The sequence below is a fragment of the Peromyscus maniculatus genome, chromosome 6, assembly GCF_049852395.1.
Source record: "Peromyscus maniculatus bairdii isolate BWxNUB_F1_BW_parent chromosome 6, HU_Pman_BW_mat_3.1, whole genome shotgun sequence".
Taxonomy (NCBI): Eukaryota; Metazoa; Chordata; class Mammalia; order Rodentia; family Cricetidae; genus Peromyscus; species Peromyscus maniculatus.
The window spans coordinates 113,013,947-113,033,639 of NC_134857.1; the positions used below are offsets into that span (position 1 = coordinate 113,013,947).

General features: G+C 44.3%; 1 protein-coding gene across 6 annotated transcripts in view; it reads left to right on the forward strand.

Moving 5' to 3' along the window:
• Ppa2 (inorganic pyrophosphatase 2) overlaps positions 1-19,693 on the forward strand; it is an 81,741-nt gene that overhangs the window by 29,386 nt on the left and 32,662 nt on the right. For 4 of the 6 annotated variants that reach the window (XM_076575013.1, XM_076575016.1, XM_076575015.1 and 1 more), the window contains 2 exons: positions 9,804-9,890; positions 18,364-18,490. In XM_076575013.1, the coding sequence (XP_076431128.1) occupies positions 9,804-9,890; positions 18,364-18,490 (214 nt within the window). The remainder of the gene's footprint in view (positions 1-9,803; positions 9,891-18,363; positions 18,491-19,693) is intronic. The other 2 variants (XM_076575014.1, XM_076575017.1) reach the window with 1 other exon arrangement.

The window sequence follows — 19,693 nt, forward strand, 5'->3', positions numbered from 1 at the left end:
AGGGTGGTCTACCTGCCCATGTGTTGTCTGTGAAGTAGAGTTATTCTTTCTTTCTTTCTTTCTTTCTTTCTTTCTTTCTTTCTTTCTTTCTTTCTTTCTTTCTTTCTTTCTTTCTCTCTCTCTCTCTCTCTCTCTCTCTCTTTCTTCCTTTTTTTTTTTTTTTTTTTTTTTTTTTTTTTTTTTTTTTTTTTTTGTAGGAGGTGGTTTTTCTCTTTAGCCCTGGCTGTCCTGGAACTCAATCTGAGACCAGGCTGGCCTTAAACTCAGAGATCCACCTACCTCTGCCTCCCAAATGCTGGGACTAAAGGCGTGGGTTTTTTTGTTTTTAATTCAGTTGAATTAAACTGGAGCTGCCTCTTAATTTACTGTCTACTATGCATTCTCCATTACTCCAATCAACGTTTAAAATGATGCTTTAAAAATAAAGATTTCCCAAGTAGAACAATCCTGCCTGCAATGCTGAATCCAGATGCCAGGGCTGTCTGGAAGTCCCAGTACCACGAGGGAGCCAGAGCGGTGGAATGACTCGAGCCTGCTTGGGTTACCAAGTGGGGCTCGCACAGGCCGTTAGACTGAGTCTCATGGGGAACTGGACAGACTTTGTTTTAGCGAAGCACGCTCCTTGTCCAGGATCCTGTAATGCCCAAAACACGGAAGGCCACATGTTGCCAAAACTGGTGCGCGCACACACACGTTGCAAGCTCACGGCCCAGGGCTGACCCTTAGAATCAAGAAGAAAAAGCTACACTTGTGCCTGGAGCTGTGGGGAGCCCTGCTGTGTTGAGAGAGCTTGCATGTATCTCACTGTTGGCCAGATGTGTTCCTGACAGGGTAATGGACAGATCCTGGGGGAGACAGGAACAACTCACCAGCATGACCGGAAATAGTCGCAGAAGCAGGAGGTGGAAGCACTGTGACATTCAAGCTCTTCTCTGCCTCCAGTGCCAGCTACAGGGTTACTTTCCATAAATGCAAATGGGCTCTTCCCACCTGCCACACCATGTCCCTTGGGCCCCAAGCTTTTCCATATCTCCACTGATAAACTACCATGATATCAAAAATAAATAAATAAATAAATAAATAAATAAATAAATAAATAAATAAATAAATAAATAAAAATAAAGATTTCCCAGTACTTGGGAGGCAGAGGCAGGTGGATCTCTGTAAGTTTGAGGCCAGCCTGGTCTACATAGAGAGTTGTAGGACAGCCATCTCAACAGCAACAAAGTCTGGTAATGTTTTTCCCATACAAGAACCTTTCAGTGGTTTCCTCTTGGGAAGAGAAGAGTCTGGAGTTCCTAGCCTGCCCCTGGCCCTGTGTGACTCTGAGACTCATTGGCAGACCTGTCCTTCTCCACTGGTCCCCTGCAGGTTGTCCCGTGTTCTGGTCTCTGGCCTCCACGGTGCCTCTTCACTCAGCACACACTCATTGGTGCTTGATCCTTGCCGGGGACTGTTCTTTTCCTGAGTACTGGATGAAAAGCAGGCAAAAAAAAAAAAAAAAAGTGATAAAATTCCATGGGAACTTTTATTCCAGACAAAGTCAGACAGTAAACAAAACAGTGACATATCAGATGGTTAAAAATATGAAAGAAGGGTCTGGAGAGATGGCCCAGTGGTTAAGAGCACTGGCTGCTATTCCAGAGAACTCAGGCTCAATTTCCAGCATCCACATGGAGGCTCACAGCCATCTGGAACTCCAAGTCCCAGGGGGTCCAGTGCCCTCTTCTGACCTCCTGGGGCACCAGCCACACACATGTCTACACATACATACATGTAGACAAAACAACCATACACATTAAATAAAATTAAATTTGAAAAAAGGATGTGTGAGAGAAAAGTAAAGCAGGGAATTGGGCTGTGGGGCGTGTAAGGAGTGTGTCCACTTAGACAGCAAGACGGTCCCCATGAAATGTCATTGTCTGAATAAAGACCTAAAAGAAACAAGGGAAGAAGAGTGGGAATTCAGAGCAGAGCGCAGCAGCAGGAACTATGCATGTAATGGGTCTGAGTCAGTGTAGGCTGTGTGTGTCTAAGTAACAAGAGTTAGTCGGCTAAGAGGAGGCTGGACAGGAAGGAGAGAAGCAGCCCACGTCTGTCCTTGCTTCTGTTTTCAACCAGAGAGCCTTACTCCTTTAAAACGCGCGCACGTGCATGCGTGTGTGTGTGTGTGTGTGTGTGTGTGTGTGTGTGTGTGTGTGTACAGTTTCACTTAAGATTGCGTATGTTAGTTATCTCCCACATAAAAATAACTAAATGGAATATTTTTTTAAAGCTGAAATGTAACTAGAGTTTTCCTGCCTTGTCCACAGTCAGGACAAATCTCTGTTACCTGCCAGTCCCACAGCTGCTCAGACCCAACCAAGTAAACACAGAGACTTACATTGCTTACAAACTGTATGGCCATGGCAGGCTTCTTGCTAACTGTTCTTATAGCTTAAATTAATCCATTTCCATAAATCTATACCTTGCCACGTGGCTCGTGGCTTACCAGCATCTTCACATTCTGCTTGTCCTGGCGGCGGCTGGCAGTGACTCCTTCTGCCTTCCTGTTCTTTCTTTTCTCCTCTCTGTTAGTCCTGCCTATACTTCCTGCCTAGCCACTGGCCAATCAGTGTTTTATTTATTGACCAATCAGAGTAATTTGACATACAGACCACCCCACAGCACTGAAATTATAGAGACTACTCCCTTCTCTCTTTTCCTCATTCCCTGCCCACCCACAAGCTGATCCCTTTCCAGTAGGCACAGCTCACTGATGGAATGTTTGTGATGTCTCTCAAGCTTCTTGTAAATCTTTTCACCCTGCCTAGTACTATTACATATTTATGTATTATATGTATTGTTATATATGATATACTATTATTGTACTTTACTAGTCCCATGTGTTACTCCCCCTTTTTCTAAATATCCACCAAATTATAACTAACTATAATTTATTTTGTTTACTGTCAGTTTCTTGGAAGTTAGAAGGCAGCTCGGGAATTCTGTTTTTTTGGTGATTATATATCAGTGGACCAATTTGATTCTTGACACATTAAATTGGTAATCAATAATTTTGTGTTTGGTTCGTGAGGCTCACTGAAAACACCTTCCTCGGCCTTCCCAAGTGCTAGGTATAAGTGTGGATCCCTGTGCACAACAGTAAACAGTTTGGGATGAATAAGTTGATGACTTCGCTGAGGAGGTGTTTGCTTCATAAGGCACACATCTTAGGGTTTCTATTGCTGCAACAAAACACCATGACCAAAAAGCAAGTTGGGGAGAAAAGCGCTTATTTGGCTTATGCTTCTATATTGATGTTTGTTATTGAAGGAAGTCAGGACAGGAACTCAAACAGGGCAGGATCCTGGAGGCAGGAGCTGATACAGAAGCCATGGAGGGGTGCTGCTTACTGGCTTGCTTCCCCTGGCTTGCTCAGCCTGCCTTTTTTCTTTCTCTCTCTCCCTTCCTTTCTTATCTGTTCTTTACGCTCAAGGGTTACCTGCCCTGTTAATTATTTGCTTATTTGCTTATAGTTATCCACAGACATAGGTGCCCCATCTTTGTTCACAGCAACCCTCCCTCCCTCCCTCCCTCGTTCCCTCCCTCCCTCCCTCCCTCCCTCCCTCCCTCCCTTCCTTCCTTCCTTCCTTCCTTTTCTTTCTTTTTTTAAAATATTTTTATTGATTCTTTGTGTATTCACATTGTTCATCCCAATCCCACTCATCTCCCCATCCCCTTGCATCCACCCTCTGCCCTTGCCACACCCCACTCCACCCCCAAAACAAAATTTTCAGCATGGAAGCTATAGTGTGGTCTAGTGAGTCACCTAGTGTGCCCTTTAGTCAATACATCTTTACTTGTAAGTGTTGGTTGCTGTGAATCTTGGTCTAATTTGAGGCCTCTGGCTTCTGCTGCACTTTTGGTAATGGACCCTCACTGGGACTCCTCTTAGATATCCTGTTGTTGTCCTGTGTCATGGAGATCCTGCAGTTTTGGATCTGCAGGTCCAGCCCCTTTACATTCTTCTGCAGTTCATAGATGAGGTGGATGTTGGGGTGAGCCAACTCATAGACCTGGTTCTTGGCCTCGGTAGTAGATGGTTTGGTTGGTCAGCCCACCAGCTCTCCCTCATCATCACCACCTGGGTGATCTCTCCAGCACTGCCCCAGCTAGCTCACCCAAATGCAGCAGGCAGCGAGGAGCAGGCCAGTTCTCCTGCTCTCACACCCTTGGGTCCAGCTCACCTGCATTCCCACCACCAGGGCCAGCTTTACTGTTTTGCCCAGGCAGGGTGCAGGGCTTGCTTTCCTGATTGCAGTAGGGGACATATGGTGGTGGCGGGGGTATCAGCTCTCCTGCTCTCACCTGATGGCTGGCTCAGCTGCATCCCCACCAACAGGGTCAGCTCTGCTTTGCTGCCTGACTGAGTAAGGTGCAGGGCCTGCTCTCCTACCTAGCACAGGTGGTGAGGGGTGAGGTAGGGTGGAGGTCTTCTCTCTCTTACCCACGCATAAAGGGTGGAGCCAGATCTCCCACACATGTTCTTGGGCCAGATCACCTGTATATCTATCCATATCCCCTACCCTTTACCCCCAATGTGCTGCCCTGGCAAGCAGGACCTGTTATTCCAAGTACTGCAGCTGATGAGGGGCAGAGTCTGTTCTCCAGCTCTTCTTAATCTTCCTCCCAGACTAGCTTTTGCCAACTGCAGTAGGTGGTGAGGGGCAAGGAAGGTATCTCTCCCTTGCCCATGCCGCCACATGGCAGACAGTGGGGCCAGCTCCTCTGCCCTCAGACTGGCTCACCTGCACTCCTGCCAATGGGGACAGCTTTACTGCTTTGCCCAATCAGGTCAGGGTCTGCTCTCCTGAGTGCTGCAGTTGGGAGGGGCATGGCCAGTTCTCCCTAGTACTGCAGCCAGTGAGGGGCAGGGCCAACTGTACAGCTCTGCCCTCACTCTCTTCAGTGGTAACTGAAGCCACAGACTGAGGCTGCAGCAGGGCCATGGACCCAGACATGGCCCTTTGCAGCACCCCAGGCCCTGATGACACCACACCATGGCCCTGGGTTCAGCCTGCTTTCTCATAGAACCCAGGACTACCAGCCCAGGGATACCACCACCCACAGTGGGCTGGGCCCTTTCCCATTGATCACTAATTGAGAAAATGCCTCACAGCTGCATCTCATGGAGGCATTTCCTCAACTGAGCCTCCTTTCTCTCTGATGACTCTACCTTGTATCAGATTTACACACAAAACAGCCAGTCCAGCACATGAGGATATTAAATTTATGTGCTTACCTCTATTTTGTCTTGGTTGAGGAAGAAATTTGTTGAGAACAGTTACCAAGCCAACTGCTTGGAAGGACATTTAAGCAGCAGAACACTAAGTAGAAATTTTATTGATGAGCTTGTGACTCATCAATATGACATCATCATCTTAGACCTTTTCCTCTCACTTTGACTCTGGCGTGAATAAAAATCATCTTCCTCCCCCCACGGCACTTATATTTAAGTTTACCCACATTTGACAAGGTCATTTCAGTATTCTCTTTCTCTGAGTGCATATTCAGAACACTTGTCTAGATAATATTAAAGAATCAGTCTCTCTTTAAAATTCAGCCTCAGTCTGAATACAGTATTGACGTGCTTATTATTTTAAACTTCATTGCAAATTTGCGTCATTGACCACAAACATTAGATGGTGTTATTTGCTAGATTTAGATCTTGAGACAAGACACTAAATCTCTCTAGGCCTGTTTATTCATCTATATGATCTTGATTCCTGGAATTATAAAACCCGGAAAGGCTGTTGGAATGAAGGAGGTGGTCCAAGGGGAGCTCTGTAGTTAGTTCTCAGAAATGTTAGCTCTGTGATGCGACTGTTGCCACTGATTTTTAGTTTATGGTGATAAAGGCAACAGACTGTCAATCCAGTTTGATCCAGTTTGATGCAGATTGGGATGAGTAGCTCTTACTCCCTCTAATTTGGAGTTAGGAATTCTAGATGATCAGCAAGAACTTGCCAACTTGTCCCACCTGTGTGGGCAGCTGTTCCTTTTTGTTTTCAATGATTTTCAGAAACCTAAGGGCCAGAGAGAGCAGTGATTACAAGCATATTGGTTGATATAGACAGTAAGGTAATGATCTCCAATTCTTGTACACAGCTAGGATTTGTTTTAGGCCTTGTCAATATGTATTCTGATTTCATATTTATAGATTTATAATCATTCCTTGATAGATTGTTTGTGGCTATCGATTATGCTTTTCTTGGTTCCATGCTAAGACTTTTTATTTTTAGGTTATCTACCAGATCAGTGGTTCTCAACTTATAGGTTGCGACTCCTTTGAGGGTCAAGTGACCTTTTCACAGGGGTCACCTAAGACCATTGGAAAATGCAGATATTTATGTTATGATTCATAAGAGTAAGCAAAATCACGGTTATGAAGTAGCAACGAAAATAATTTTATGGTTGGGGATCACCACAACATGAAGAACTGCATTAAAGGAAGGTTGAGAACCACTTTACTAGAGAGACATTTATGAGTCAAGTTGTGAGTTATATACCCATTCTGCTTTATTAAATATTTTCAGATTAGTCATATAAGAAGTTATAACAATTTACACTCTTACCAGAATTATAGAGATTCCAGGTCACCTATAGACTATCTACTATTTTGGGTTATCACATTTCTAAATTCTTTGAAATAGTGTTGAAATGTACTTTTAGTTTGTGGTTCTCAGATCAACAACTTTTCTTAAATGTATAAATCTTCTATATTTTTCCCTCAAATTACCTGTTTGTGTCTTTAGCCCATTTTGTCCTGTTTGCCCTTTTTCTTCCTTAGTTGAAGAGTTGGAATGTTCCCCTTTTGACATATCACTGGTCTGAGCTTTTTCTTTTCTCTGCTCTGTTGTTCATGTAAACTTCCACTAGAGGGCATTCTCAAAGTTTACATTGTTAAGGTGTCCTCGCCTGTTGAAATTACCCTGATTTTCAAGTTAAAACTTGATGCACTTAATGTACCAACTTTGGAATACAAATAAAGCCTGAAGATGTGAAATACTAAAGGCAGAAGTGGGGAAGGGACCAGTCTGTGTTTGGGGTTTGTTTGTTTGTTTATTTATTTATTTTCTGCTAGTACAGAAAATCATGAAGAAATGGCCCTACAAGTAACAGTTTTGAATGGCTTAAAAATATTTCATTTTACACACACACACACACACACACACACACACACACACACACACACACACACACATTGCCACCCCCACCCCCGGAGCTGAGGACCGAACCCAGGGCTTTAAAGGCAAGCACTCTACCACTGAGCTAAATCCTCAACCCCTCATTATATTTTTAATTCCTCAACATTAGAAAGTAAATTGGTAGATAATATTGAAAGTGGAGTAGTGAGAGTGAATTCAGTCAGCCAGTCAAGAAACAGAAAAATTCACCAAGGGGCTGGAGAGAGAGCCCAGTGGTTAGGAGCCTATTGTTCTTGCAGAGGATCCAGCTTCATTTCCCAGCATCCACACGTTGGTTCACAGTCACCTGTAACTCCAGTTCTAAGGGATCCAGTGCCCTCTTCTGGCCTCCATGGGGACCAGGCACAAATGTGGGGTGTGGGGTGTGTGTGTGTGTGTGTGTGTGTGTGTGTGTGTGTGTAAAACAAAATACATAAATCTAAAAAAAATAGGGAAAAATTCCCCAAAGCCATATGGTGTGCATGTTATGAGAAGACACTTTTTCCTCAATATAAGGGATGAGGGCTGTAGAGATGACTTGGCTCTTATAGGCTCGGCTCACAACCAAGATGACAATATAAGGAAAGAGTTCCTTAAAATCAGTGTTGCTCTATAGAGACTAAGTTATCCCATGAATCTGTGAGCTTCCTATTCACTGGTGGTATGTATGGAGATTGTGAATGAACACTGACAATCAGGACCAGGGCTAGGATGTATCCAAACGTTATCTTGTTGGTGTCATTCTTTATGTAGTTGAAGAAACTGGAGTCTAGATGTTTAGTCAAAGTCATTGTGGCTGAGGCAGGACTGGTATGTAGCTTCTTTTGGCCAGCGTGACTCCTGGTTCAACTCCATGGAAAAGGAACTCATGCCTTAGGAAGAAGAAACTCGTAGATATTTCTGGTCTAGATTGTTGATTTCAGTTTGGTCCCATGTTGGTTCCCCCTGCACATTGAGACAAATGTTACACCATTTATTAACACAGCACTCTCTTAGTTACCCAGCCTGCCTTATTCATGGCTACTCCTGGCCCAGAGTGGATACTCAGTATCCAGCCTTGCGAGTGGATGCGAATGCCTGGTACTCAGCAGTAGGAAAGCAGCAGCAGTGATGGGCAGACTAGGAGAGAACAGAGCTGCTGCAGGGAAGGCACAGAGACATTCTGAGAGCATGGAGAGGTGTGTCAAGAAGGGAGCTGGGAGACAGAATTTGCTGTTGTTACTGAAATGCGAGCATCGTGAGTTCTGATTCACATGATGGAGTCTATAACCCTGTCTCTGTTACTGAGAAACCCGGTGAGCTTTGACCACTGTAAACTGTTTCAGTTTATTTCCACTATGGGGTGAATAATGATGCATTCCTCACAAGGTGCGTGTGTGTGTGTGTGTGTGTGTGTGTGTGTGTGTGTGTGTGTGTGTATGTGTGTTGGAGAGTATCTGACACCTGTGGCCGGTATGTAAGGTTAACAATTATATTGGTTGTTATTGTAGTTTTTTAGTATTGGGGCATACTGGCTGGACCTAATATTTTGTTGTTGTTTTTGTTCTTTTTAAAGTAAAGATGGATCAGTAGATGTATTATAATTAAGACTAGAAGGAAAATACTGGAGTTTTTCTAGGGTTGCCTATAAATGTTTATTTTTAGTTACCTACATAAAATAGAGAAAGTAAACTTGGATAATGTAAATGCTGGGATGATATCAGTGGCTGAATCTTGAGACTGCAGTTTCTCATCCCTTCTAACGTCAATTTAAGACAAATCATTTTAGTCAATTTCTGTAGTTTGATTCAGAGGCAAGCAGTTATGAAGCTTCTGGGAAGAGATGATGCCTAGGAGAGATTTTAAATTGATAGCAAATTCCCATTACATTATTCATCTCCAAAACTGTAACATATATTTTGTAGCCAACGGGTTATCATCTTCCCAGTAGACCCAAGAGTTGACTTATTTGCGTGATTTTTGTCGAGATCCTGAAATTTAGTGACAGCGGTAGAGAGAGAAGTTTTTAAGGGAGGGAAATGAGACAAAGATAGGTTTTTCTTCACTGGAGTAAATCACGTCTTGTCCTTTGTTTCTGGAGGGAAGGCGGTTTCGAGCAGTAGGGCACACTTAACCAATAGGAAGTTCATTGCAGACGTGACAAGCAAGGCCGAGAGGCGGCCACCATGTCAGATGGAGCAGTGAGTGGCAGCAGCCACAGATGAGACGGTCGGTAGACAGAGAGAGTGAAACTCTGAGATTTGTGAATGTGAATTTAACCGCTGACTAAGCTGGGAAGATGAATATTCTGGAAATACCACCCACTTTCAGATGCGATGACAGACAAATTAGAGACAGAGGAAGTGCTGCAAGTCTGTTTTAATTATTATGATGCCTGTGGGTGTACCGTGTACTGGTGTGTTAGCCCAGAGCCTGCATCCTAACGTCGGATGATTTTTCCTTTGAATCGTGGCTGGCTATACAACTTCATGATCGTGTGGGAAGATTAGCATGTACTGCAGTGAGTGTTAACCTACATTTCTGCCTCAGTTTTTGATTTTGTTGTTTTGTTTTGTTTTGTTTTTTGTTTTTTAGACCTGGGAAGATCCTCATCAAAAAGATAAGAACACAAACTGCTGTGGAGATAACGATCCCATTGATGTTTGTGAAATAGGCTCAAAGGTTTGTTCTATAGACTGTGTTAATCCTCACCTGGGTTTTGGTTTATTTATGTCCTAAAATTTCATTTTGGCCTCTAGTTCTTCCATCCTTCAAAGTCTGAGCTTATTTATTCCTCTGAAACTCAGACCCTTCATATATCTTTACTTCTTTTTTCTAAGTCTGGGCTTGGTGAACCACAGCAGGTGGGGTCCAGCCGCCGCCTGCTTCTGATTCTGTCCGTGACACAGCTAGCTGCCATCATGTGTGCCTTGTCTAGGGCGGCTCTTCCATCACAGCAGCGGGGCTGAGGACTTGTAACAGGGACTGTAAGTCCTAAAGTATTTGCCATCTGACCCTTGATGGGACGTTTGCCAAGCCCTGTCTTCAGATTCTTTGCCATTGTCTAGACAGAGACTTGAATACTGATGGGAACCAGCTGCCGGAGCTGGGGAAGTGGCTCCGCTCCGGGGTAGAGTGCATGCCCAGAGAGTGTGCTAATCTGAGTTCAGATCCCCAGAACCCAGGGGGAAGCCAAGCACTGCGACACACACCTATAATGCCAGTTCTGGGGAGGCGAAGACAAGCAGATTCCTGGACCTTGCTGGCCAACCACCTGGGCCTGTTTGGTGAAGTTCCTGGCAATGGGAAGACCTTGTCTCAAATAAGAGGTACAAGGAGCCTAAGGAGTGGCACTGGAGGTTGTCCGCTGACCACAGACGTGTGTGTCTGTACTGGCACATGTGTGTATAGGTGTCCCCACACACACGGAAAAAACCAACCAGAAAACCCTCCTTTTTCTTTTCATATTTGCCTCCAGGGTGCCAAGTCCTGTGGAGAGAAACAAGGTCCCCAAGCCCATGGGCTGGGACTGCTGTTAGCTCCTCTGTCTGTTCCGCCCCCCTGTTTCTGCCACTCCCATCTGGATATGGTCTGCTTCCCCAGAAAAGCCTCCCGTCTTTGGGTCAAAGCTTTCGTAGACATCAGCATGGCCGCGCTTTCTCGTCATTCCCTTCAGAACTGTGTATGGTGGCCCATGCCACCCCCCATAACTGCTCTAGAGTTCACACTTCCTACCTGTAAGTGGCATTTTCTTCTCCTTTCTCTTCAGTACCAACAACTCCTCTTTCATCTTTGGCTTCTTATCACGTGCACCCTCCCTTACCCTTTACACGGAGACCCAGAAGGAAAGCTTTAGGTACCCATCCCCATCCCCGTCTCTTCCTTTTCCATCCCCATCTCCTCCTTTTCCATCCCCATCTCCTCCTCCTTTCCTAGCTGTCACTCCGTGTGAAGTTGGCTCTTCCTCCCCCATCAGGTCAATCAAACCGCCATCACTGGGGTTACAGATAGCCGCTGTAGAGGCATTTGGATTTCTCTCCCTGCTCTCTCCCCACCATTTCCTCTTCCTCCTCTGAGGCACAGTCAGTTGTGCCCTTGGCTTCTGTTATATCAGCTACTCTGCTTTCCCTCCAAGCAATCTGGCTCCCTCCCCATGGTCTCATTGCAAGCGTGTTTCCTCCTGCCTGCTCCTTAGTCCTGGGAGCAGGAGGGTGAGGCCCCTGTCATTTCCTGTCCTGGACCTGTGCTCTTCCCTCCGTGAGCCAGTCCCAAGGGCGCCTGGTTTGGGTCTTGTAATTGACAGCATCGGCTCATATCCTTGCGTCCAGCTGCCTATATCGGTACTCAGATGTCTCCTGGGCCTCTCAAGTTTGTGTCTCAAGCTACATTCCCTTTTTCCTTTTTTCTAATTTACGGCTCTCAGTATTTTCCATGGGGCCTGGGGAAGAGGAGAGCAACAGAAAGAATAGTAAATAAATAGAGACTGCTGCCTGAAGACGACATGGCTCCCTTCCTTTCCCACTCCATCCTCTTCCACCAGAGACAGAGGGGTCTTGATTGTTGGCCTCTCTTCACCCAGCTAATGAGGCAGTATTGATCTTATGTCCGGAAGAGCTCTCAGAACCAGTTTTTCCCCTTCTTGCTGCCACTAGCTTGTCTAGCGCACTGTTAATGTGTCCCTTGATGCATTCCTTCTCCTCCTCCTCCTCACCAGTCTCCTCTCTGAGTCGCTACCACTGCACACGCCACTGCTGTGCTCCTTTGGAGACTTGGCTCCTACATCCTGTCCTGGCCAAGTTGTTACGTTCTTCTGCCTTAGTTGAAGTCAGTTGTTGGAAACTTACATTAGCTTCTTCAGGTAATAGTTATCTGTTTATTTTTTTCTCTCCTCTTATTTTTGCTGTTCTTCAACATTCTGATACCCCTCTTCAGTCCCTCTGAATATTTCCTGTTATTTGTTGCTTTTTCTCTGATTTTTTCTTTCCCTTGTCTCCCTTTAGCATTCACCTCACCTGCATCCTCCTCTCCTGCATCCTCCTCTCCTGCAACCTCCTCTCCTGCATCCTCCTCTCCTGCATCCTCCTCTCCTGCACCCTCCTCACCTGCATCATCTCCTGCATCCTCCTCACCTGCACTCTCCTCACCTGCACCCTCCTCTCCTGTATCCTCCTCACCTGCATCCTCCTCTCCTGTATCCTCCTCACCTGCACCCTCCTCTCCTGCACCCTCCTCACCTGCATCCTCCTCTCCTGTATCCTCCTCTCCTGTATCCTCCTCACCTGCACCCTCCTCTCCTGCACCCTCCTCACCTGCATCCTCCTCTCCTGTATCCTCCTCACCTGCACCCTCCTCTCCTGCACTCTCCTCACCTGCATCCTCCTCTCCTGTATCCTCCTCTCCTGTATCCTCCTCACCTGCACCCTCCTCTCCTGCACCCTCCTCACCTGCATCTTCCTCACCTGCATCCTCCTCTCCTGCATCCTCCTCACCTGCACCCTCCTCTCCTGTATCCTCCTCTCCTGTATCCTTCTCACCCTCTCCCCCTTGTTATTTCTCTCCTCATTCTTACTCCTTTTATGAGGTGAGGGATTCTTATTCTCTACCTCACAATTCTGATTTTATGGACAGATTTGTTAGGATGCATGTGTATGTTACTGTTATCCTTGCCTAGCACATGTCTTCAACAGAAGTATGAACAAGTTACCACTTTTTTCCCCTCAACTTTAAGCTATAGTTCTCTGAACTATTTTCTCCTAAGGGATAAAAAGGGATAAAATATCCTAATGAATACCTCCTATTCCTAGAATCCATGCTAGGCTCTTTGGTTTCCTGTCCATATCTTATTTCATAACTAGTAAAGATGGCTAAGTTAGGTGACTTTTCATTCCTGGAAAGATTGTGTGTTTAAAACAATTATCTTATTCTTATAACTCTTGGGGGGTAGTCAGTTCATATTTAGTGCAAAATATTCAGTCAGTTTAAACCTGATATGAGTAAAGAGCTTAAACAGAGGCATCTTATTTTGACCCATGTAATGTGTCATTGAACGTGTAATTAGTGAGGTTGTGCCTAGAAGAAACGTTAGCAACATTTGTAGCTGATAAACTCACGTGGCACAGTCACACTTATCTGTAAGCCAAGAATAACTAAGAAAACTCAATGTGGGTTTTAAAATAGAGGTTTCCAAGTTGTGGACTATGTGGCATAAAATTAAAGATTGTTAATATGTGATTTTTAATGTATAATTACTGAAGAATATATTAATTAATTATTGTTATATTTTGCTAGTTTATTCTGGAACTTACAGTATTGTAGGCCTGACTACTGTTTAAATCCACCCGTGCCTGGCATGGACTTTTCTTGGTCCATGAAAAGTTACACTATTTAAGCTTTTAACTTGCAGTAACTTACTACACAGCAATAGAAAACCCAGTTCACAAGTTAATATGCTTTAAACACTGTACTTCCCATTATTTTCTGTTTTTAACTGCATGGTTGAGGTTTGCCTTCCTCAGAACTGAGTCAGCACAGAGCCTAGGTTTTATAGGCCCCTTTTACATTTGCTTATTCCATGCTCCTGAGAATAGTAGGTATATTTTAATAAGTCCATGTAGATCCCAGTAGATGACCTCTTGGCCTTGGTTCATATATCTACTTTCCTTGACTCTTCAGGAGTATGTGGAACTAAAATCATCTTCAATTTACTGTTGAGAAACTAAAACCTAAAACACTGTGTGAACACACATAGCTAATGGGTAAAGGAAAGAAACAGTGTCCTATAAGTTGATATTGGACCGAGGGCCACAGACATATAGAAATGTTGAACGTTGTGAACTTCTTATATGATCATGTATTATTCATTTGGTTTTTATGAGAAGACTACACATGCAGCCAGCATAAATTTGTTGAATGATTTAAACTGGAGTGTAGCAGCTTCATAAGTATTTTACCATTTGTTCCTAAGCATCCTTTACAGTTTGGTTTTGAGATTGCCTCTCTGTTTTGAAGGTATTACAGCCAAGCAATGGCTTGTTTGAAATAAGGTTCTCCCTCTGTGTTCTTCTGAGATCAAAAGCTGTTTCATCTGATGAAACTTGACAGTGGCTGAACTTGCTTCCTGCCAGCCTCAAAGTCTACAAAATAGACTCACTGGTTGTTATGTTGTTGGGAAATAAGTTTTATGGGTAAGAAAACAAAATAATTGAGAATGAAAGTTCTCAAGAACTTCTCTGCTGCCCACTTCTGTAGCACGGCTGATGTTTGAATGATTAAATCTTCGTTAGAACAGTGTGTCTCTGGAACATCCTCGCCCTCTTCCATGGAGATGCTAGTAAAGCAAAAGTGTCTCCAGACAGCCAGCATCTCCCAGAGGTTAAAACTGCCTTGGGTGAGACCCACTCAATCAGTGTATCTGCGAGCTACCCAACAAGACCCGCTTTTCCTTGATAATTGCACAGTAGCTTCAAACTCAAGATGTTTTATAAAGACCTTACAGTTTCTTTGGTCTTGTCTACCCTGCCTCCCTGAAGCCTTGTCCTCAAGGGTTTGTACTCTAGAGGCTGTAATTGCTTCACCTGACAGTGTCCTAGATTCTCCAGTCCTTCTCTGTCCACATCCCCTTTAGAATGCAGAACCGCCACCAGCGAATACTGTATGATTCAGCCTGTGTTAGCCTTACCTACCAGCTGCAGTCTCTCTGTGCAGTGCTTTAGATTTGAAAGTAGGCCTGCGTAGAGTTGTAAATATCACCACCCTCTTTCATAAGAATCTATACCTCTTCCTTTCGGACTTGTAGATCAAGAGTTTAAGGAACCAAAGTCCAGACCTAAGGATAAGTACCTGAGATACTTGGTGATTTACAGCTAGGGACGAAGCATGGTAGGGGTGGGGCAGGAAGGAGTAGCATTCGGTTGACACCCAAACTGTGAAAGGGCAAGGTTGTTCTTCTGTTTCCTTCACAGAGTGGCATTCTCATAGCCCTGCAGGCTTCCTAAAAGTGCCTCAGAGCTGATGAAACAGGGCAAGGTCAGATCAGTGAGGCCTGCAGTTGAACCCCTGTCTCCCTGTGCCCATCCCTAGAACCAAGAGCCTCCTGGGCATCCCAAAGCTTTCCATGGGCTTGGTTGGGGCTCTAATGTTGGAGTGGAAGAAACTCAGTTTTTGTGACCTATAGTAAGCAAGTATACTGAAGATGGGCTTCTTCTTATGAAAAAGGAAGTTAAATTTGAGATTTTGGTATGTCCTTAAGGTATACCAAGAATGGTAGATACATGCTCTTTGTAGAGTTAGAGCATTGTAGGAAGTAACATCAAACACCAATTTAGATCTTTGTCTTTTAGATATACTTAAGGGACAAGCTTTTTATTTGTTTTCTTACCAGTTTTTTTCCTCCCTAACATTTTTATTTACTGTGAATGGGAATGCTGTGAAATTCTGACTTCCTTTAGAAACCCAAACTTTCATGTTGATGATCAGGGAAAATTATGAGTCGAAAACTACCCAAGGCATCGTGCATTGTCTCACATGGCTGGAAATCGTCAAGAGTAGGATCAAATCCCAGACATGTGACTGTGGAGACTGTTTCTGGCTTGCGCAGGGTTCTGCCTCCAGGGCTGATACTTGTGAAGACTGATGCACATCCGAATTCATTCCATCCCTGTCCTGTAAAATTTTAGGTTGGGCCGTGTTATTTCAGTGGTTGAGATGTGGGATGGTAGAGCCTTTGTATCTGAGGTCATTGTCTCTTCTTGTCTTTCTGTCCTGACCTGCAGTGTATAAGTATCCGAGACCAGGTAGTAAATCTTTGCAAACAGAGATTCTTTTCCCCTCTCTCTTCTTCTCTTTCTCCCTCCCCCTGCCCACCCCATCCACTTTCTTTCTTTCCCTCACAGGGCCTACTACAGTACCAGGTATTTAACTGATGATAGACTAGCCACAGGAGACTCTAATGTGATTGTGTGTCTTCTCTAACGAAGGAGGCTTCAGTATCATTTATACAGTCACACACTGATCTGCTGTGTGATAATCACTTCACATACACTTAGATTAAGACTTGTCATTTTGCAAATGTTTTAAATAAATTTACTTGATTTTATGGTTTAACATCATTTTCTCTAAACATTTTGGGTGTGCATAAATGGTTTTGTTTTGCATACCTTATTTTCTAAATGGAATGCTGCATTTTGGACCATGAGGAAATTTGTTTCCTGAAACATGTTTAGAGTGTAAGCTTACAGGGGGATTCTCTAGCCTATTTACCTTTGAAAATAAAGAATATAGGAAGATCTGAGATGTTGGCAACCCAAGGGCAGTGAAATCACTTTCCCAAGCAGCAGAGTGTCAGAGTCCACTTCTGACAGAGCGGTGTATGTACCTGTGTGTAGACATGTGTATGTACATGGGAGAGGGCATGTGCACATACGTTACATGTTGTGGGTGTCAGAAGTCAGAATCTGGTGTCATTCTTCCGGGTGGCATCGACTTTGTTTTTTGAGACAGAGTTTCTCAGGGACCTCAGCTCTTGCTGATTTGCCTTGGTTATCAGAGAGACTCAGGGTTCGCCCTGCTTCTGATTCCCTGGGGTTACAAGCCCTATATCCAGCTTTTGACAGGAGTCCTGGGACTTGAACTCAGGTCCTCATGCTTACACAGTGCGTGGCTGCGCGACTGAACCATCTCCTGAGCCCCACTATCACCGACGGTGGGAGGCCAGCTCCCAGGTCGGCTCCAGGGGAGCAGAAAGATTGCCTCAGAGTAGTGAGAGCTTAGGGAAAATTGTCTATCTGAGGGCTAGACTTTTTCTATCTGAGGGGAAAAAATAAAGAAACACACACGCTTTCTGTCAGTAGCTTTCTCTTCTACTTCATCTTAGGAAAACCTCTTTCTCTGAGAATCTGTCTCCACACAGCTACAACAAATGACACCGGGATCTTGTCTGTGTGTATTTTATTTGCAGGGGCAGCTTAGTCTGTTTCGAATTTGTTCTGAAGTCTAAAATTAGCTGTCTTTGAGACTGAGAATATGGTTACTTTCCTGAGTCAGTAAAGAAAAATATTCTGGTATTATTTCTATTCATGCAGAAATCATCCTCCTGACCATCCACAGCTGTAAAGATGTAAAACACACTACCAATGGGCCGTGGAAGGAACCCCACAGCTGTTCTTTTTAGGGAGGTATAGTGGTGGCACATGAGAAAGTTACAGACAGAAAACAGCCGGTTTCCACAGCCAGTGGCCCCATGGCCTGGCCAGGTGGGGCTCCCAACAGGAAGTCACTCATCTGGTGGGTCGACCTGCCAAACACTAGCTGTCACCTGCTTTGTGCTCCCAGGGCCCTCAGCACCCAGCTTCTTATTTAATTTATCCTAAACTCACTTTTAAGCACCTCATGAAACCTGTTTTGTCTCTAACATTAACAATGGTTTCACTATCATTCGTTGTCTTCTGAAGACAATCTTTTTGATAGTTTTTAGGCAGAAAAATAGAATACTTGTTGGGGCAGGTATGAAGTAGCTTTTCCTTGAGGACACTTTCAGCCTCTTCTACATTGTGTATATTTCTGGAGTAAAATCTTAATTCCAGTCTATGCCTCGCCTTCCCTGGTGGTGGTGGTTCTTCTCCTTTTTAAATTGCATTTATGTATTTATGTATCTATTTAGAGTGTGTGTGTGTGTGTGTGTGTGTGTGTGTGTGTGCGCGCATACCGCATGTAAGTGTGTTCTCATGCATATGCACTCATGCCGTGGAACAGATGTGGAGGTCTGGGGGCATTGGCTGGCTTCCCTTGCTATGGCCTGTGCTCCACAGTTGCGTTGGGCAGAAACCTCAGGCAGTTTGCAGGGTCCTCCTCCTTGGGCAGCTCCCCTCTAGAGTCATGGTCCTACACTGTCTGTTGTTTAATGTCTGGTTTCTGGAAGGGTATACATTTTTTTTTTCATTTGTTTGTTTGTTTTGGTTGCTTAATCGGCAATCCTTTCATGAGTGGAAGTAGAAGTTTTGAGATACTCATTCTTGGGAAAGAGACTGCAAGGCAGGCTTCCTGACCATTTTTGCATGGTTTGTATTTACTAGAACTATTACATTTCCATCGTGTGAGTGTGGTTTTGTGGTTAAACCCTCCCAAGTCTCGTGAATGATGGCATCTTTTCTCTGTGCAGGTTCTTTCCTGTGGAGATGTGATCCATGTAAAGATCCTTGGGGTTTTGGCACTTATCGATGAGGGTGCCACAGATTGGAAAATAATTGCTATCAATGTGAATGATCCCGAGGCTGAAAAATTTCATGGTAAGTCTAGATCTCCCCAGAAAACAGAAGTAAATCAGTGTGTCTTTGGCATTCCTAGAACTGAAAGGGAAATAACATAAAACACAGTGTGTGTATTTAGGTGTTGAGCGGCGTTTTCAAACTCTTTCTATAGACCACAGAGGTCAGTCTAAAATATTTTTGAATGAGCTGTGTCATATTGCTAGGAGGAGGAAGGCAAAAGAAAAATATGAGACAGACAAATGATATTTTGTATGAGATACAAAGAAATTTGCTGTGTCTATTCCTGCGTACTGCTTTCCCTTTCCTCTTCCTCTTCCCCTCCCCAACCTGCCCTTCCATTCTGTCTCCCCACTTCCTCCTCCCTGGTTCTTTTCCCCCATGTGTTATTCGTTCTTTGACTAGCTGCTTTGGTTCTATAAGCAACATGTTTACATGGCTAGTTCTTAATTTGTGTACTTTCTGTAATGACTTAGTTGTCACTTAGACAGACAGGGATTAAAACTTTCCTGATGATTCTTCTCTATTTCTTTTTTAATATTTGGTTTCTTCCTCAATTATCCTAGTAATTCTGAGTATCACATCTCAAGCTGTATTTATGCTGGAGGAACTCTTTCCCTGGGGATAGGTGAATAGGCATCTACTCCCTTCTTCCAACAACAAACCTAAGTACATTCCACCGAAGTCCACCTTGGGGAGCCAGTGAGCTTATCAGGCTCCTTTCAGAGCATGGGGGAAGGTTATTTACAGGCACGTAGGTGACATGGAGGCAGCAGGAAGCCATCCTTGCATGGACGGTGACTTCGATATAGAAGGAATGCCCTTCAGGTAACCTTTCACAGTCTGTAGCCCCTCTTGAGGGTAACAAGGGGATGTATGTATAGTTAAGGCAGAATTATACACTGTAGCTGGGAGTAGAGGATCTGTTAAGGGTCCGGTAACCATCTCTGCTGTCTTCCTTCAATGAGAGAACATCACCAGGCCCTGGTCCTGAGGATCCCCCACAAGGACTCACACTGCCCTGATGAAGGTGGCCACTGTCAGGCTTGGACGCAGCATTATATAAAATTTGTCACATCCCTGACTTCAAGCAGTGACTCCAGACTGCCTCGTGTAGAACTTAGGGTTTTGAAATTTCTTACTTTCTCATCTATCACTGACAACCCAGCTCCTCACAGCCTTGCTATTTGTCTGTAGATGTACAGTGTGTGCCTAGCATGTTTC